General features: G+C 53.0%; 1 protein-coding gene across 1 annotated transcript; it reads right to left on the bottom strand.

The window, feature by feature from the left end:
- Positions 1–3,745: 3,745 nt before the first annotated feature.
- LOC111143550 (transmembrane protein 222) lies at positions 3,746–16,118 on the bottom strand. Its single transcript, XM_022497376.1, has 6 exons — positions 15,878–16,118; positions 9,126–9,210; positions 7,899–7,930; positions 6,246–6,342; positions 6,031–6,161; positions 3,746–4,856 (listed from the first exon to the last, which is right to left on the bottom strand). The coding sequence occupies exons 1-6, from the start codon at positions 16,069–16,071 to the stop codon at positions 4,769–4,771; spliced, it is 627 nt and encodes a 208-aa protein (XP_022353084.1). The 5' UTR covers positions 16,072–16,118; the 3' UTR covers positions 3,746–4,768.
- Positions 16,119–17,471: the final 1,353 nt, after the last annotated feature.

Genomic DNA, 17,471 nt, shown 5'->3' with positions numbered 1-17,471 from the left:
GTCCAAGCCTGAGCGCCCCTTCTCCATCTGCTGCCTGCACCACGGGCTTGGTGTGGCTGTCTTTATAGAGTGCCTGGTCTGATCCTGTGTGAACACCTGTGTGAACGCCCGTGTGCCCCGCATTAGCACTACTTCCCGAACATCTGCCCTGTTCAGTGCTGGGTGCTGCCCGCACACAGCTCGGGGCTCTTCTGTGGCCCGGGGCCCAAGCCCATGTGACATTGTGCCCTTGCGAGGATCTTAGACCAACACAACACGGCTCTGCACACGGAGGCGTCTATGAGGCTGTTTGTTTTGTGGGTGTGAAGATTGTGTCACTGCCTGTGTGTCGGTGCACCATGTCCCAGTGTGACGCCGCGTGGGTGACTGTTATTCACCTTCAGTGACTTTCTGGATGACAACATAGTGTGGTATGTGCTCTGTGTACTTCATCCTCTGCTGGATGCGCGTCTGGGCTGTGTCGTGCTATGTGCTGGGGGGCCCCAGGGGTCCTCCGGGGGTGTGTGTAGGAGTGCGGAGGTGGGGAATGTCCTGCAGGTCCGCCTGGGCTGGGCTATGGGCATCTGAGCCTAGGGTCCCCAGCAGCAACCCCTCCCTGTAGTTCCTTCTTCTAGAGCTAGAATCCAGCGTCCGGTCCTTCCCACCCCCGTTCAACACTATGGGACCGACCCATTGGTCAATGTTCCAGTCCCAGACCCGCTCTCACCTGCCCCGACCCCTAAGGCCCCAGAGGTGTACCCAGGAGACCAGGTGGCAGTGTCTGCCCCTTGGGACCCTGGCAAGGAACCCTGGCCCTGAGGTGTGTTACCTGTAGGGGTCCAGTATGGATCAGAACCTTCGCAGGGTGACCTGGGCTCTCCTGAACTCCTGGCAGCTGAGTTTCAGAGCTGAACTTGGGGAGCAGAGCAGAGAGGGACTAAGGCTGACTCAACCAGCAGCCCAGAGGAGCTGCCCTAGAGGAGGAGGAAACACCTTCTGAGCAGGGCCTGCTGCAAAACCGGGCCTGGACTCCCGGCACCCTAGGGGTGCACCTAAGCCTTGGCTTTCAGAGAGCTCCAAGCTGATCTGCTGGGTGGGAGACACCAGGGGCTTGGCCCCAGCTCTGCTGCCCACTTATTCTGTAACTGCTGTGAGCAGCACAGGCACCAACCCCTGAGAGCCTCGGTGGCCTCATCCCTAGAGTGGGTGGCCGCCCCACCCCGCCTGCAGAGTTGCTGAGAGGAACTTGCTTTGAAAGCAAGGTTAGAAATCTTTCTAAGAAGCAGGGTCAAGGAAGGATTACAGACCACGGCCAAAGAACCCTAAGTAGAGTTTCTCCTCTGTCACTGTGTGACCTTAAGCAGGTGTCTCCACCATGCTGAGCTGCAATTTCCTCCTATGCAAACTGGGGGTGGAGGTGTGAAGAGCCTGTTCCAAGGGCCAGAAAGGGCCCAGCCAGCATAGAGAGGGTACCAGAGGGCCCCTCTCCAACAGTCCCTTTTGACAACCACTGTCCCTCCCTGTCCACATGTGCCTCTTGGGTGGCGCTAGCCCCAGCCCCGCTGCTCTGGACTCTAACTCTGTATCCTCCACCCCCAACCAAGTCTTCTCTTATGTCCAAGTTCCCACTGCTACGAACAGCCCCCCTGCTGCCAGTGCCCAGACTGCCCCCTCTCCCGTCCCCAGCTACCCCCCATTGCTGTTGCTCCTGCACTGCCCAGGTGATAGTACCAGCCCAGCCTCTTCTGGAACCTTCCTCCTCCCTGTCTCCTGGCCTCCACATAGCCCCTCTAGTCTTGTCTATGCAAGGCTGTTGGAGGGGTCTTTCAGTGTCCTACTTTGATCTGTCATTCCTCAGCTCTGGAAGGTGCTGGCAAACAACCAGGTTGACCCTGTGGCTCGTTCACAAAAGTGCTCCCAACCAGTTCAGCCTCCCTTAGACACTTTGACTAACTCTTGGGCTGCACCTACTCCTCAGCCTCACTCCCAGGCCCCCCCATAAGTGTGGCTCTGATGTCCCTGTCTCCCACATCCTTAGAAGCCTACCCAAAGACTCTGCTTCCGTTGGTGCTCCCTAGTCCCCAGCTGCAGGAGTGCTCTCCCCACTTGCCACCGCCCCTCCCAGGGCTCCCCTGCCTCCAGAATGTGCACTGGGCTTAGGTGAGAAGGCAGGAGCCTGGAGGCCAACAGGTCTGGCTTAAACTTCTGGCTCTGGTGCATGGTCCCTGGTGGGCCTGGATCAGTGACAATCTCTATAAGCCTCACTCTCTGCCTTTATAAAACAAAGGCAGTGACAGCAGCCATCTCCTGGGACTGCTGCAGGGGAGTGTCCCCTGGCTTGCCTCCAGCATGCATTCTCCCTTCTCTATGGTCACAGTAGCCAGCCCTTTGGAAAACAGCCTCTCTCTGCTTTACCCCTTGTGCTCGGCCACAGCGTGGCTCTGAGTGGGGGCTCTGGAAGTAGGCTAGGCTACTGGACTTGAACATGGGTCCACTCTTCCTACCTCTGTGCCCTTGAGCAAATCACTTTACCTCTCTGTGCTTACTTCATCTATAAAATGGGGATGGTAGCACTGACCTCACTGGGCTGTGGTGAGGATAAGAGACACTATTATGAGGCCTAGCACACACTAAGCACTCAGCCACCTCTTTATATCTTGTTTCCCCAAGACTAATTTAAAGTTCTGCTGGGGGCACCTGGGTGGCTCAGTTGTTAAGCATCTGCCTTCGGCTGGGGTCATGATCCCAGCAAGTGTCCTGGGATCGAGTCCCATGTTGGGCTTCCTGCCCAACAATCTGCTTCTCCCTCTTCCTCTGCCCTCCCCTCCTCAGCTCCTGCTTTCTCTCTCTCTCAAATAAATAAATAAAATCTTAAAAAAAAAAAAGTTCTGCTGGGCGGGATCAAGCCTTACTACTTTTGTCTGCCCACTTTGCTGTGGTTGTCCTCCATACTGGAACTTTCTCCCTTTAGCCAACTCTCAGATGAGTCCCTGTATGCAAAATTGATTTTTGAAAATGGAATTGCTACGAAGGGACGGGAGTGGGGTGCTCTGTCTTGCCCTGGAGAAACTCCAGCTCCAAAGGGTGATAAGCTTATAGGCCCCCCCAGGGCCATGGGGGCCAGCTGCTACAGCTGTCCTCAAAGCTGCCGTCAGGATGGACACCAAAGATCCTCGGGATTCAGAGACCAAATCCTTTGCGAGTTCAACTAAAATGACACATGACATAGAGCAGGGTTAGGAAAGATGTCACCAAGGAAGAGGCTTTGAAGCCAAGTCTTAGAAAGGAGGGCCAAGATTTCAACAGGTGGAAAGCAAAGGACCAGAAACCAGCAGGTTCTGCCGTCTTGCTGGAGAGCGGGGCCGTGACCTGATCGCTGGGGGTCAGCACGGGGAACCTAGCAATATGACTGATGGATATGGCAGAGGCCAGGGGCTCCGGTGATCCTCCTGGCTTATCCCAGACGGTGCAGCCCTGGCTAGGGGACAGGTCAGGGCGCTGGTCTGCCCAGCCCCACCTCCCAGTGCTCTGCCAGTTCTTCCCAACAAGCAGTGTGGGAGGGTTTCATACTCATTTGCCTTGAGAAGGCTCTGGGAGAGTGGATCTGGAAGGGTGGGGAGCTCCCACAGCCTGGGCCCGGGGCAGGAGGTACCTAAGGGAAGCGGACATCCCCGTAAGCTCTGCCTGAGGTAGGCACTGGACGAGGACTCAACCATGGCTTTGTCAATCAGGGCCCCCGCCAGGGAGAAAACAAGGACAACACACCTTCTGGAGTCAAACTCTTTATTACCCTGCTCAGGGAGCCCCACGCAAGGAATCCGCGGAGCAGGGGTGAGGGGCAGCACACACCCTTTCCACAACTTGAAGTTAAGGGGAACTGTGGCAGGTGGGAGGAAACAGCTCCCCTCCAGCTCCCCGACGGCACTGGCTGCCCTGATGCCTAGCCCCCAGCATCCCGGACCCATGGGGCCATCACCAGTGCGCCTGGGCAAGGCCCATACCTGGGGCTGGAGCCAAGCTCTGTTTACATTGCTCTGGTCTACAGGGGGTCACTCTGGGCATGTCAGCATCACTCATCTCCCTGGGCTGGCTGGGGGAGCCCCGACCCCCAACTGCAGGGGGAGATGGACTCATGTGCTGGGAAGCCCAGGGAGAAGAGGAAGCAGGGTCTGCAGGGGCTGGAGGACACCAGGAGATGGCGCACGAACCGACCCTAGTGCAGCTTCTGGTAGACATCTGACTGGGGGCCCACCCAGTCCTATTAGACCATTCTAGAGACTAGTGGTGAAGGTCCCAGGGCAGCTTAGCTTATGGAAACTTCTCAGTGTACTCCACCCACCCTGGGACCAGAGCCCTGGCAGGCGGCTGCGCTCCAAATCCAGCTCTGGCCCCTGTGTGGCCTTGTCCGGTGGTCCAAATGTGCTCCCCTTCCCCACCGGGCACTGGGATGAGGCAGAGGGAGCCCAGTGGGCAGTGGCAGGAGCAGCTCTACAGAGGCAAGCTAAGGCCTTTCCAACAGGTGACCAAAGAGGGTACCTCAAGGGCGGGGGTCACAAGTCTGGGAAGGAGGGGACAGGGAGCTTCTCAGTGACCAGTGAGACACAACAAGCAAACACCCCCCGCCCCATGTTCATCTTCAGCCATTGTTCAGTCCATCTGGCCCAGACCACTGGGTCAAGACCGGCAAACCCATCCCTGCCTTCTGGGGTGAGAATGAAAAATCTGGAACCAAAAGGGGTGGCGACTGCCTTCTCAGGAACCTGGTGGGCTCAGGGCCAGGAGGCAGCCATCACCGAAGGTTGAAGACGAGGCTGACAGTTAGGATGATGCCCAGGAGGAGGACGAACGGCAGCCAGGTCTTCACGAAGGCCCCCACGCTGACAGGGAGGAGAGACGGGAGTCCGAATGGGAAGGGCCCGAGGAGTGGGGTGTGTTTCATAGAGTCCTGTCAGCACACCAGCCCAGATGGGGCTGCTGCCCCTAAGGAAGCTCCCGGAACCACTCCCTCACCCCCAGACTTGGTCAGTCAAGGGAACAGGCCCAGCCCGGCTCGACACCGATGATGCAGAGTCACCAGTTACAGTCCTGGGCAGGGGCTGCTCCAGGTTTCTGGCAGACATCTGAGACCACACTGGGCAGGCATGAGACGCACCCACCCCTCTCTGGGCCTCGCCGCTCCCTCCACAATGAGCTCTCTCTGGAGAGGTCTTGAGTCTCGGTGTGGAAGCCCTCTAATGAGGCCCTCTGGGAAGCGAGGGGTGGGCAGGAGTCAGCACAGTGCTGTGGCTAGAGCGGAGGGGCTGGGAGTCAGGGCTCTGCCTCAGTGTCTGTGTGACTGCGGTTACAGTCTTCTCTGGGGACCGCTAAAGGACTTTCGGAATTAAAAAAAAAAAAAAAAAGACCCCTAAGAGTCTCTTTTTCAGAAGCTCTTAATGACGCACGTGGCTAGCGGGAGGGCTGGAGAGGTGGCCGGGGGGGGCGGGGACCAGGCCCATGCTGGCGCCCAGGTGGGTGCATCACTCAAGCTCTCTGAGTCCCCTTACCTGAAAACTGGAATAATGCCTTTGACCTTACAGGTTGAGGCTGTGGCTTCAAAGGTCCTCCCAGGCCACCACGGAGGCCACCTGCCCAGAACCCTGCCTCTGATGAGGAAGAGTAGGATGGGACTCCCGTGGGGGCAGTTACCAGCCCTTCCTTCAAGAGTCTCCATGTTCGCCTGACCTGTGCACGGGGCTCTGAGGGCTCACAGCCTCTCCGAGGGGCCACAACCATCAGCTCCATTTTACCAAGGGCAGCTGCAGCTTAGAGAGGCCAAGGCAGGTGGCTGAGATCACATGGGTCTGGGGTTGGACCCAGGTGAAATCCAGGTGGAGCTGGATTTCAGCACAGTCACCTTCCTCTCCACCAGGAACTCAGCTAGTTATTCTAGAACCTTCATGGTTCCAACCAGCATCTGCTTTGGCCCTGTTGGCTGCAGAACTCCACAAAGGGCCCTGATGGGATCCTTGGGAGAGTGCGGCCCCAGGGGTGAGCGGTGGCTGGACGGCTTACCTGACGTACTTCCCGTACAGCAGGCAGAAGAAGCAGAGTGTCACCATGTTCCAGTTGGTGCTGTTGTTATAGCGCATCAGGTTCAAGGCCAATGCCACATGTGAGTGGCAGTTGTCACAGCAGAGACTGTGCTAGAGACGTGGGAAGGGATGGGTCAGGCTGGGTGGTGGGGGACCTTCCACCCCAGGTCCTGCTATGGGAAGTGGCCCACCTACCATGCGGTGCTTGTACTCCTCGGAGGCGTCGTGCACAGCTGTGTCCCATGCATTGGGCCCGCTAGCATACACCTGAGCAGGGTCCAGCTTCCAGTACCTGGGAGGACAGAGGGGGTCCTGGGCACTGGCTCTCCTCTCTTACCATCACTCAGCCTCTCAAATGTTCCGGACGCCTGCTCTGTGCAGGGTCCTGAGAGGGGGCGGAGGCTGTAGGGGTGAGAAAAGCCCAGGGCAAGAGGCACACAGTGGACACCTGTCACACAGCGCCATGTGGATGCTGGGGAAGGCAGGGACTAACTCATTCGGGGGGCTGTGAGAGGCTTCTGGGGTGACATCTGCATCTCGTGTGAAGGAAGAGTGGTTACCTGTGCCCAGCGGAGGGTGGAGCACACACAGAGGGAGAGTCACAGACTTATGGGGTTCATACAGGGGTGGGGTGGGGGGGTGGGGGAATGGGATGGTTAAGAGTCTGGGCACTGCTGGGAGTCAGAGGGAGGAAGATGCAGGCCGGGCCACATGCTGGGGGACTTGAATGTCACCCAGAGTTTATCCATAGCACAAGTTCTCTGCCCTCCCCCCCACATGGGAGACTGGGGTGAGCAGGAGAAGAGCCCGTGGGGCTAAAAGCTCACTGATCTCAAGCTAGGTGCCAGCAGCTGTGCTAACAACGGAGTGCCCAGCGGGGCTCCAGAAGTGAATGCTGGGAGGGCAGGGCGCCCTCTGGCTGCTCCATGGGGAACGGCTTGGATATGGGGCTGCACAGGGGTTCCTGCCTGGAAACGGGTGCCCAGAAAACTGACCCCAAAAAGCAGCCTGGCACAGACATCCAGCCCAGAGGTCCACGGCCAACATTTCCGCCTGCCTGTGGAAGTCAGCAGGGGGCGGGGAACCAGGGCTGGCTGTTTCACTGCGCAGGTACCACGTCCTCCCTGAGGCCTGACCTGGCTGGGGCAGCTTCAGACCACAGGGGCTGTTCTCAGCATACCAATGACTAAGACCTTGTCACCAGGCCCACAGCTGAGTGGGCCCCCAAGACAGAAGAAATAAAGGGGTGCCTGGCTGGCTCAGTTAGTGGAGCATGAGACTTTTGATCTTAGGGGTTGTGAGTTCAAGCTCCATACTGGGTATAGAGATTACTTTAAAAAAAAAAAGAAAAGAAAAAAGAAAAAGGAAGGAAGTGGGGGAGAGAGGGAGGGAGACAGACCAAAGATTCCAAATACCCAAACATAGCAATAGCTCCCAGAGGGTCTGACTACTTTTATTCTAACCAGAACTTTCCAGCTGAGTTCCAAGCAGTGCCTCCTTTACATCTTAAATGGCTTGTTCACTCCCGAGGGGCAGAAGAATCTAGATTTTGGAATGAGACATCTAGGTGTGAGTCTCAGCTCTGCCACTTCCTGTATGATCATGACCAGCCCTTTCTCTTTCCTTATCCTTCCAATGGAGCTGCATACAACCTCGCAGAGCTGAGGCAAAGTCTAGATGGTCTGTGGGTAAAAATGCAGCCAGGACCGGGGCAGATGCTTGGCATGGGTGCTATGCTCTGGTGGACCCTGGCTCTCCCGGCCCTCATCCCATCCTCAGGGTGCTGATTCCCGCCGCATCCCAGAAGGCCCGGCCCTAGGGCTTGTCACAATGGTGCTCATCACTTACTTGGCAGGCTTCCCGAAGGCCATGTTGTCTTCCTGCGGAAGGACAAGAGCAGAAGTGAGTGGAGAACCTGGCAGACAGACGTGTCCATGGTGCAAGTGCAGTGACTAAGAAGGTGGTAGGTCAGGGGGGCAGAAGCGGAGTCTGGGCCCCGCTCCAGGGCTGGCACAGCATCTAAAGGGCCAGCAGCAGCTTTTCTGGGAGAAGTCACATCACAGCAGGAGTGCCCAGGGCGCTGCACCCAGAAACCAAAGACGGAGTGCCAGCCATGACAGCCCCTCTGTGTGGCTCCCAGGTACTTCTCTCACCCTCTGGTCCTCATTTGCTCCAAGTTCTCTGGCCAATCTCTGAGTGATCACAGGGAGGCAGTTTCCTTTGTGGTACAAATGACAACACCCTCTGACCTCCTGACCCGACAACAGGGACCACATGGGGCTCCTGTGTCTGGCAGCCTGACCGCATCATTCAGAGGAGGCCTGGTGATTGAGGAGGGGGCTCGAGAAGCTTCCAATGACGGACATGTTTCACCCAAGCCCTGGACCTCCTACATAAGGGTCAGGGCAGATTCTGGGTTCAGAATCAGGAAGACCCAGCTGACAGAGCAGGTCAAAGAGAAACTACCATAAAATATACAAAAGACCTTTGTCATGACATCTAGTAATATAAACAAGCTGGTACCATCACGGCTCCTCATTCCAGCCTCTCAAGGAGATGAAGCCGCACCCCGGGGATAGGCAGCACGCTGCCTGCTTGTCTGGCCCCCTGCCCCCACCTCAGGCACATCCCCAGGAAACAGACCTAAGAACATAGCTGGTTCGTTCTAGAAGCCCCACCCCATCTTCTCCATGGCCACACCCAGGGAACCACATCAGCCTCCCCTGTGTCCCCACCTTGTGACTCCCACCTTCTGAAGGTCCAGTTGTGGTTCCTGGATGGTCTGACTCTCCACTCTTGCCTCTAATCCCTACCCATGTCTTGGTACCCCAGGGGTGGGCTAAGGACTGGGTCAGTTACTTAAGAATCCTTCTGGCCACACTGCCCTCCTGGCCTGTCCTAGAGGTAAGAGAAGGGGGAAAGGGGTCAGACACTGGTGAAGAGCAGAGGACCAGGGCCAGGACTATCTGATATTTGCATTCTCCTGGGGAGACTGGAAAGCTGCCCCAGGCCAGCCAGGCCAGCCTCCTACTGAAGCCTTGGAACCCACCAAAGCGGGGCAGAATGGGAACTCACCGAGACAAAGTAGGGGCCAGCAAAGTCCCGAATGACTCCCGTGGATGTGCAGATGCCCATGTGGCCGATGATGGGGAAAAACCACCTGTGAAAAAAAGGACAGAGAAGGGGCAAAACTTAGGGGGTCTTCGACTGGTTAGACAGATGCTGGGGACACTCCACCCAGCGTGAGACTACGTGACTATAACGTTGTGCAGTGAGTGCCAACTAGGGTGGCTGGGGAGGGCTGCGGAGGCACAGACGAGGGGCGAGGGCAAATGAATAGCACAATGGAACACCACTGCACCCCACAGAATGGCTACCCCCAAAGGATGGTAACATGGGGTGTGGAGAGGATGGGGGGCAACTGCAATTGTTTCTACTGCTTTCAAAACTGGCAATTACTCTATGCCTCAGCAAACCCACTTCAGAGTGTACGCCCAGCAGAAACAAATGCTTATGTCCACCAATGCCAAGAAAATCCATAGCACCTCCGTTCAACATCGCTGGAGACATTTGTCAAGGCTCACTGAACCGCACACTTAAAATGTATGCACTTCATTGTATATACAATACATCCCAATAAAGTTGAATTTTCCCCCAAGTTTTTATCTCAATTCCAGCTAGGTAACACACCGAGCAATACGAGTTTCAGGTGCAGGATTCAGTGATTCATCACTCGCGTGCACCAGCCTACGGTATCATCACAACTGCCCCGCTTAGTACCTGGCCCCTGTTCAACTCCCACCCCCCCCAATAAAGTTGATTTTAAAAATAACTAGAAATAATCCATATGTCCAACAAGAGTAAAATGAGTAAGTAAATTAGGTAGAGTCATGAAATGAAATAATACGTAACAATGAACAAAGAACACACTTCGGCTACATACAACACATGTTCTCTCAGACATTAGGCAGTGAAAAAACCTTCCACAAAAGTCCATGCATAAAACTCCGCTTATATGAACTACAAGAAGAGGTAAAACTAACCTATGGTGCTCAAGGGCAAAAGAGGGGTAATTTCTTTGTCAGAATTAACTGGTACAAGGGAGTCTTTCGGGTACTGGAAATGTTATCTTCACCTGGGTGATATGAATATATATCTATATATATATGCAAAAATTCACTGAGCCATATACCTAAGATTTGTCCACTTTGCAGTGTATGTTATATCTCAGCAAAAGAGTTAAAAAATAGGGGTGCCTGGATGGCTCAGAGGTTAAAGCCTCTGCCTTCTGCTCAGGTCATGATCTCAGGGTCCTGGGATGGAGCCTGGCATCGGGCTCTCAGCTCAGCGGAGAGCCTGCTTCTCCCCCTACCCCCGCCTACCTCTTAAAAAAAAGGGGGGGGGTTAAAAAATTAAAAAGTGAGGGGGGAGGCATTTAAACCAATCTGTGGGGGCGCCTGGGTGGTTCAGTCCTGGGATGGAGCCCTGCGCCAGGCTCCTTGCTCAGTGGGGAGTCTGCTTCTCCTTCTCCCTCTGCCTGCTGCTCCCCCTGCTTGTGCTGTCACTCTCTCTCTCTCTGTCAAATAAATAAATAAATAAAATCTTAAGGAAAAACAACAACAACAAAAGACTAATCTGTGTGTGGGGGGAGGAGGGTTTCAGGGACGGCTGCTTAGAGGAAATGAGGAAGTTAACAGTAGGTGGAAGGACATTGATGAGGACAAAAGCACGGTGCATTCCAGGAACTTAAAGTCCAAATTTTTTAAAAAAACAAAATCTCAGTTGGGCCCCAATATGCAAAATATATAGAAACCCCTGATTTGTCTGTAGCATGGGAACCAGGGCGCTACAGGGCCTCGGTGCTGAACAGACTGGTCCAGTTTAAGGACTCCCGGGGGGAAAATATGACTCATTCCAGGGCCAGTGGCCAGCACTGGTTTCAAAGCTGCACCCTGCTTGGGAAGGGGAGGCAAAACCTGGAGGTGCAGCTCAAGGAAGCGATTATTAGGGGCTGGGGCAGTCAGCAAAAACTTCACAGAGGAGGTAACTTTTAACCCTAAGCCGTGAAAGGACAGGATGTCATCAGGCAGAAAGCAGAACTCTGCTTGTGTTTGGAGAAGGTGAGGGGACAAGAGTGGAGGGAAGTGGGTGGCCAGTTCAGAGGCTATTCTGGAATACTGGCAAGGGATGATGGTGATCCTGACTAGAGCACTGGTGGTATATATACCACATCTTCTTTATCCATTCATCTGTTGATGGACATCTAGGTTCTTTCCATAGTTTGGCTATTGTAGACATTGCTGCTATAAACATTTGGGTGCACGTGCCCCTTCAGATCACTACGTTTGTATCTTTAGGATAAATATCCAGTAGTGCAATTGCTGGGTCATAGGGTAGTTCTATTTTCAACATTTTGAGGAACCTCCATGCTGTTTTCCAGAGTGGTTGCACCAGCTTGCATTCCCACCAACTGTGTAGGAGGGTTCCCCTTTCTCCGCATCCTCGCCAGCATCTGTCATTTCCTGACTTGTTAATTTTAGCCATTCTGACTGGTGTGAGGTGATATCTCATATACACAATGGAATACTATGCAGCCATCAAAAGAAATGAAATCTTGCCATTTGTGACGACGTGGATGGAACTAGAGGGTATCATGCTTAGCGAAATAAGTCTATTGGAGAAAGACAACTATCATATAATCTCCCTGATATGAGGGAGAGAAGATGCAACATGGGGGGTTAAGAGGGTAGGAGAAGAGTAAATGAAACAAGATGGGATTGGGAGGGAGACAAACCATAAGTGACTCTTAATCTCACAAAACAAACTGAGGGTTGATGGGGGGAGGGGGTTTGGGAGAGGGGGGGTGGGGTTATGGACATTGGGGAGGGTATGTGCTATGGTGAGTGCTGTGTAGTATGTAAACCTGGTCATTCACAGACCTGTACCCCTGGGGATAAAAATATATGTTTAAAAAAAAAAATTTAAATTAAAAAAAAAAAAAGAGCACTGGTGGTACGGTAGTAAGAAGCAGATGGATTCAAAAGATCCTTAAAAGGAACACTGGGCAGTTTTATGACTGATGGGACAGAGGTCTTCCTAGGTCTGCTGCCCGGGGAATCTGAAAGGATAGTGGGGTCAGAGCGGTCTCTTGAGAACGTAATTCAGGTTCCATCAATCCCTTGCTTCACACTCATTAATGGCTTCCTGTTACACCTAAAATATACTTAAAACTCCTTCCAACACTTTGGCCCTGCTTATCCCTTGAAATCACCTCAACCCTCTTTCTAGCAACATTGCCTGCTTCTGGTTCCTCAAACACAACAAATCTTCCCACCTCAATGCTCTTTTTCATTTGCCTTCATCTGGAACACTCTTCCTCTAGAGCTTCACACAGCTGGCTGCTCTTCGTCATTTGGGCCTCAGCTTTAACTGTCCACTTGGAAGGTCTTCCCTGACCATGCCTTCAAGAGTAGCCACACCATGGGGCGCCTGGGTGGCTCAGTGGGTTAAGCCTCTGCTTTTGGCTCAGGTCATGATCTCAGGGTCCTGGGATCAAGTCCCGCATCGGGCTCTCTGCTCAACAGGGAGCCTGCTTCCTCCGCTCTCTCTGCCTGCCTTTCTGCCTACTTGTGATCTCTCTCTCTCTCTCTGTCAAATACATAAATAAGTAAAATCTTTAAAAAAAAAAAAAAAAAAGAGTAGCCACACATCACCCCAGGAACCCCAGATCTCATTACTCTGCTTTAATTTCTTCATAGTACTGACTACTATCTGGAACTAATCTTGTTAACGTCTATGGTTGTGGTCTTTCCCCACTAGGACGTACACTCCAAGACAGCATGGATTTTCTTATTTATTATAGTCCCCAGAGCAGTGCCTAGCATGCAGTTGGAGGTATGAATTCACTGACTGATAAATGATGAATGAATGAATGTCCTGAATTTAAGAGTGGAGTCAGGCTCTGAAGTTGGAGCTGGGCTGAGTCTTGACTTTGTTTTGGGGCAAGTTACTCATTCCCAACTTTGTCAGTGAGAGGTGGATAGTAATAATGACCTCAGTGCGGGGGCTACTGTGAGGATTAAACAGGCTCTGCTTGCGAAGTGCCCGACACACTTCCTTGCATTTGGTAGTTGCTCAATATTGTTACCATGAGCTGTTCCATAAACCCTTGCTATCTCATTGGCTGGACCGGCACAGAATAAATTGCTAAAGAGCTACAGTGGCCACAGAATGGGCACCTGAATTATGGGAAAGTAGCTCCTCTGGCTTCTCAGACCCTGATCTCAGAACAACCCCCCCCCCCACCCTTTGCCTCTGCCCCAGTTCCTTTCATCTGGTTGGGGAGAAGGTCTGGGTTTGACCAGTAACCCACATATCACAACTATGCCGGAAATCTGTAAAGTCCAGAGACAATAGCAGAGCCCTGAGCCTACGGAGGCAACAGAGAAGAAACTCTCCAAGTATTAGTCAGTCTGGAAATCCCATGAAGGCAAGCTCCAAAGCTGCTTTGTGGACTGCTGTCTATTCAGACCAAGTACATAACAGATCCTCAATAACTGTTCATGGAACGAAGGAACGGCGGGAGGGAAGGAGTTACTGACCCTGGAGAGCTCTGCCTGGTAAGGTAGACTATCTCAGTGGACAGAGCCCCACATAGGCTTCTAAGCCTTTATTTCCTCATCTACAAAATGGGGATGACAGTATTTTTTCATTAGGTTGACGTAAGGACCAAGGACCGAATGAGATGATGAATATAAGATGTTTAGAGTACATATCCAATCTTAGCTTCTTTTATTAGCAGCAGGAGCTATTATCTGGCTTTTCATGCAGAATTATCAACATCTCTGAGGGGGTGGACAGAGTTTTGGTTTCAGTTGCCTCCTCTCTGCTCCCCTTTCCAAAGACAGATGACAGTTCCTTGTGCCACATCTATTCCCAGCTCTGCACCCTAGGTCAGCAATCATCACGATGCACTATGATGGTTCGTTCATCTGTCTTCCCTTCCTGCTGCAGGTTCCACAGAGGGCCTATGGCTTATTTATCTATTGACACATGCACATAGATGCAAACAGAAATAGGGTGCGAGCTGATTCTGGCCCAGGTGACTGGGGATTATGGTGCCCCCATTTCATGTTGCTATCAGCTCTCTGAAGAGCAGAGGACTCTATGAATGTTTTTCTGAGAACAGGGAAAAACCAGAGATCTTAAAGAAAGAAGACATGTTTCTAGTAAAACCAGTATATTCCCTAACTATCCCTTCCAGTTATTCTCACGTAAACATTTTATTTTCTTCACAGCACTAATCACTATCAGAAGTTCTCTTACTAGCTTACTTGTTTACTGTCTATCTCCCTTCACCAGGATTTAAATTCTGTGACAGGGGCGCCTAGGTGGCTCAGTGGGTTAAAGCCTCTGCCTTCAGCTCAGGTCATGATCCCAGGGTCCCGGGATCGAGCCCCACATTGGGCTCTCTGCTCAGCTGGGAGCCTGCTCCCGCCCCCCCCACCCCCCCACCCGCCACCAGCGCCTGCTCTCTGCCTGTGATCTCTATCTGTCAAATAAATAAAATCTTAAAAAAAAAAAAAAAAAAAAAAACCTCCATGACAGTGAGAATCCTATCTGTTTCATCTGTGACTTTATATTGTTATCACTTAGAACTACTCTGGGCACAAAGGAGTCATTCAGCAAATATGTTACAAGAACACTGAATAAACGAATGAATGAATGAACACACTTTCTTAAAATTTTTATTTTTTAAAGGAATCAGACTTGGATGCTTTTAAACGAATGCATAAGCATTTAAAAACAAACAAGTGAAGTATTTTAACATAATACAAAAATTAAGGTCATTTTTGTATCATCAACATATAAGGCCAAAAAATGGTCCCTTCTCCACAACACTTGGCTGCTTATGATACAGGGAACAAATTTGTCTCATCAGGTGAGGGGAGATAGTCAAAAGAGAGCATGTTATGGAGTCCGAAGACTGAGTTTGGGACGCTTTTGCTCATTGGCTTGTGAAGCTGACCAAGACCTTTAATGGTACAGAGGAAGCTCAGCTTCATCGTCTCAGAAATCCCTACCTTAAAAAATGACTGTGAAAGAGCTTGGCCAATTGTCCAGCACTGTGAAGGGTGTTTTTATCAGTTGTCAAGGCTGAAGTAGGAGAGCAAACCAGCTCCCCTGACCCAGGAGCTCCTCCTCCCTAAAAGGCGGCCACACTACAGGAGCACCAGCTCTCTCTCCTGACAAAGGACGAGGCCATGGAAGGAACACTGCTTTGGGAGGTAGATACCCTGGGACCTAAATTCGCTTTGCAACTGAAATAGTGTGTGATCTCCAGCCTCATCACCTACGAGACAAACGGCTGGACTCCCAGATGTCTGGGGGCTTTTTCAATGTTGACATCTCAGGAGGCAGCGTGGTCCCAGCCACACTCCCACTCCCGCCTCTGGACTCATTCTAGCCTATAGGAAGTGATCAGCAAGCTTTCGCTCAATGAATGAAGCACTGAACGAAGATGTCTCCTCAGACCCGGTGAGGGACCCCTCTTTTGCACGCCCACAGGTCCTGCGCTTCCCAGCCACAGAACCTTTCCCGCTGGTCTACGACTGCCCTGCTCCCTCACTAGACCAGGTGTAACGAGGGCGAGGAGCGTGTCCCCTCCGTCAGCACAAACTGGCACCGCGTAGGTGGCGGGGTTCTGGTGACTGGGCGAGGGGTGCGGGCCGGACCGGAGGGAAGGGCTTGCAGCACGTCGAAACCGGAGGCTGGCCCGGGGCCGCCCGACTCTCCCCGTCCCCGGGCGGAAGCCGGGGAAGACTCACGTGAGCACCGGGATGGGCGTCCACACCACGCAGTAGGGAAATCGGCTCCGGTCCACATCCATGGTGCTGCCGCCCGAGCCGCTGAAAGGCTTCTTGTCCGTCTCGGCCGCCGTCGGCGCCGCCACTTCCGCCATCCCGCGCGGGGGTGGCGGCGGCGGCAACAGGAGCTGCGAACTCCCTTCCGCTTCCGCCATGCTGCGCGCGCCCCGCTCCGGCCGGCCCCTGCTCCAGCGCCGCTCGCCGGGTGGCGTCACTTCCCGGAGGTGGGGTCCGTTGGCTTCGCCTTCCCCCCGGGAATTGGGGCCGCATCCCTCTGGGCCCGGCCCGCCTGGCCCCCTGCCTCGACAACCCCTTGGCCCCGTGTGTTTGCGCCCGCGCTGCAGCGCTGAGGAGGGGATGCCTTCAAGCGGCGCGCAGTCTAGCGCGAGAGACCGACTGAGAACTTCGTAATTCAGTACGCTGAGGCCTCCCAAGAGGTGTGGTACAGCCGCTGTTTACTGAGCGCTTCCTAGGTGCCAAGCACTTGACATACACTGTTTTTAATCCCCATAGACTGGTTCGACATGCGAATTTAGGTATTTCCCCTAGGTTACATGTGAGAAACTGAGGCCCAAGAGGTGAGGTGAGTGGCCAAGACTCAAACCCAAGTCTGCGTCCCTTGTCCTTTCCATTCTGTGGGCTCTCATGAGGCAGTGGCAGCGGAGAGAGGAAGGTCAGGCTAAAATGCTGTGTGGTGTGCGTGTACGCAGGGGAGGCTTGCCGGGAGGTATTTGAGCTGTCTTGATGTTTGCCAGGTGGCACGGGGGTGGAGGTGCAGGGATGCGTGCAGCCGTGCAAAGCAAGAGGCTTTGCAGAGCGCAGTATGCAGAGTGTGAATATCACCTTGATTGGAATAAATCTCAAACCTTACTTAGATGTGATCCGATCCCTTCATCGAGCAAATGGAGAAACTGAGGCTCGGGGAAGTTCATTAATTGTCCGAGATCACACACAACCAATATAAAGCAGGCAGGCTTAAATCTTGGGTTCTTTGGGTTTTTTAAAGGATGCCAAGATAGCCAAAGAAAATGGAATCTGTTGGGATGGGAAGGGAAAATATGGGGACAAGAAGGAAGGCAGCAGCTAAAAATCAGGCTAGGAGGAGGTAGGGACAAAATCAGAAAGATGGGAGCTATGCCTTTTTAGGAACGTCTTTTTCTTCCACTGAATTACCCTTCCTCAACACTGATCCACAGAAACCCTGCTCTCCTGTTTGTAGCACTTAATATATATTTTTTAAAGATTTTGTTTATTTATTTATTTGACAGACAGAGATCACAAGTAGGCAGAGAGGCAGGCAGAGAGAGAGGGAGGAAAGCAGGCTCCCCGCTGAGTAAAGAGCCCGATGTGGGCCTTGATCCCAGAACCCTGGGATCATGACCTGAGCTGAAGGCAGAGGCCTTAACCCACTGAGCCACCCAGGCGCCCAAGCACTTAATATTTTAATGCATTTTGGGGGGTATGTCTGTTACGAAATCTAAGTTCCTTGATTTCAGTAGCTATCGTATAGCTCCTAGTACAGAGCGGATGCCCACTAGATGTTTCTTGATTTAAT

Source organism: Enhydra lutris, unplaced genomic scaffold (assembly GCF_002288905.1).
Source record: "Enhydra lutris kenyoni isolate GAN:26980312 unplaced genomic scaffold, ASM228890v2 scaffoldscaffold9, whole genome shotgun sequence".
Classification (NCBI taxonomy): Eukaryota; Metazoa; Chordata; class Mammalia; order Carnivora; family Mustelidae; genus Enhydra; species Enhydra lutris.
This window is presented reverse-complemented; position numbering and strand designations above follow the sequence as displayed.

Excerpts from the sequence above, each read along its gene's own strand:
- LOC111143550 (XM_022497376.1), bottom strand. The coding sequence starts at position 16,071 with ATGGCGGAAGCGGAAGGGAGTTCGCAGCTCCTGTTGCCGCCGCCGCCA. Across the intron at positions 9,211-15,877 it reads ACGCCCATCCCGGTGCTCAC|GTGGTTTTTCCCCATCATCG; the intron begins GTGAGTCTTCCC and ends TTTTTTTCACAG. Across the intron at positions 6,162-6,245 it reads AGGAGTACAAGCACCGCATG|CACAGTCTCTGCTGTGACAA; the intron begins GTAGGTGGGCCA and ends CCACGTCTCTAG.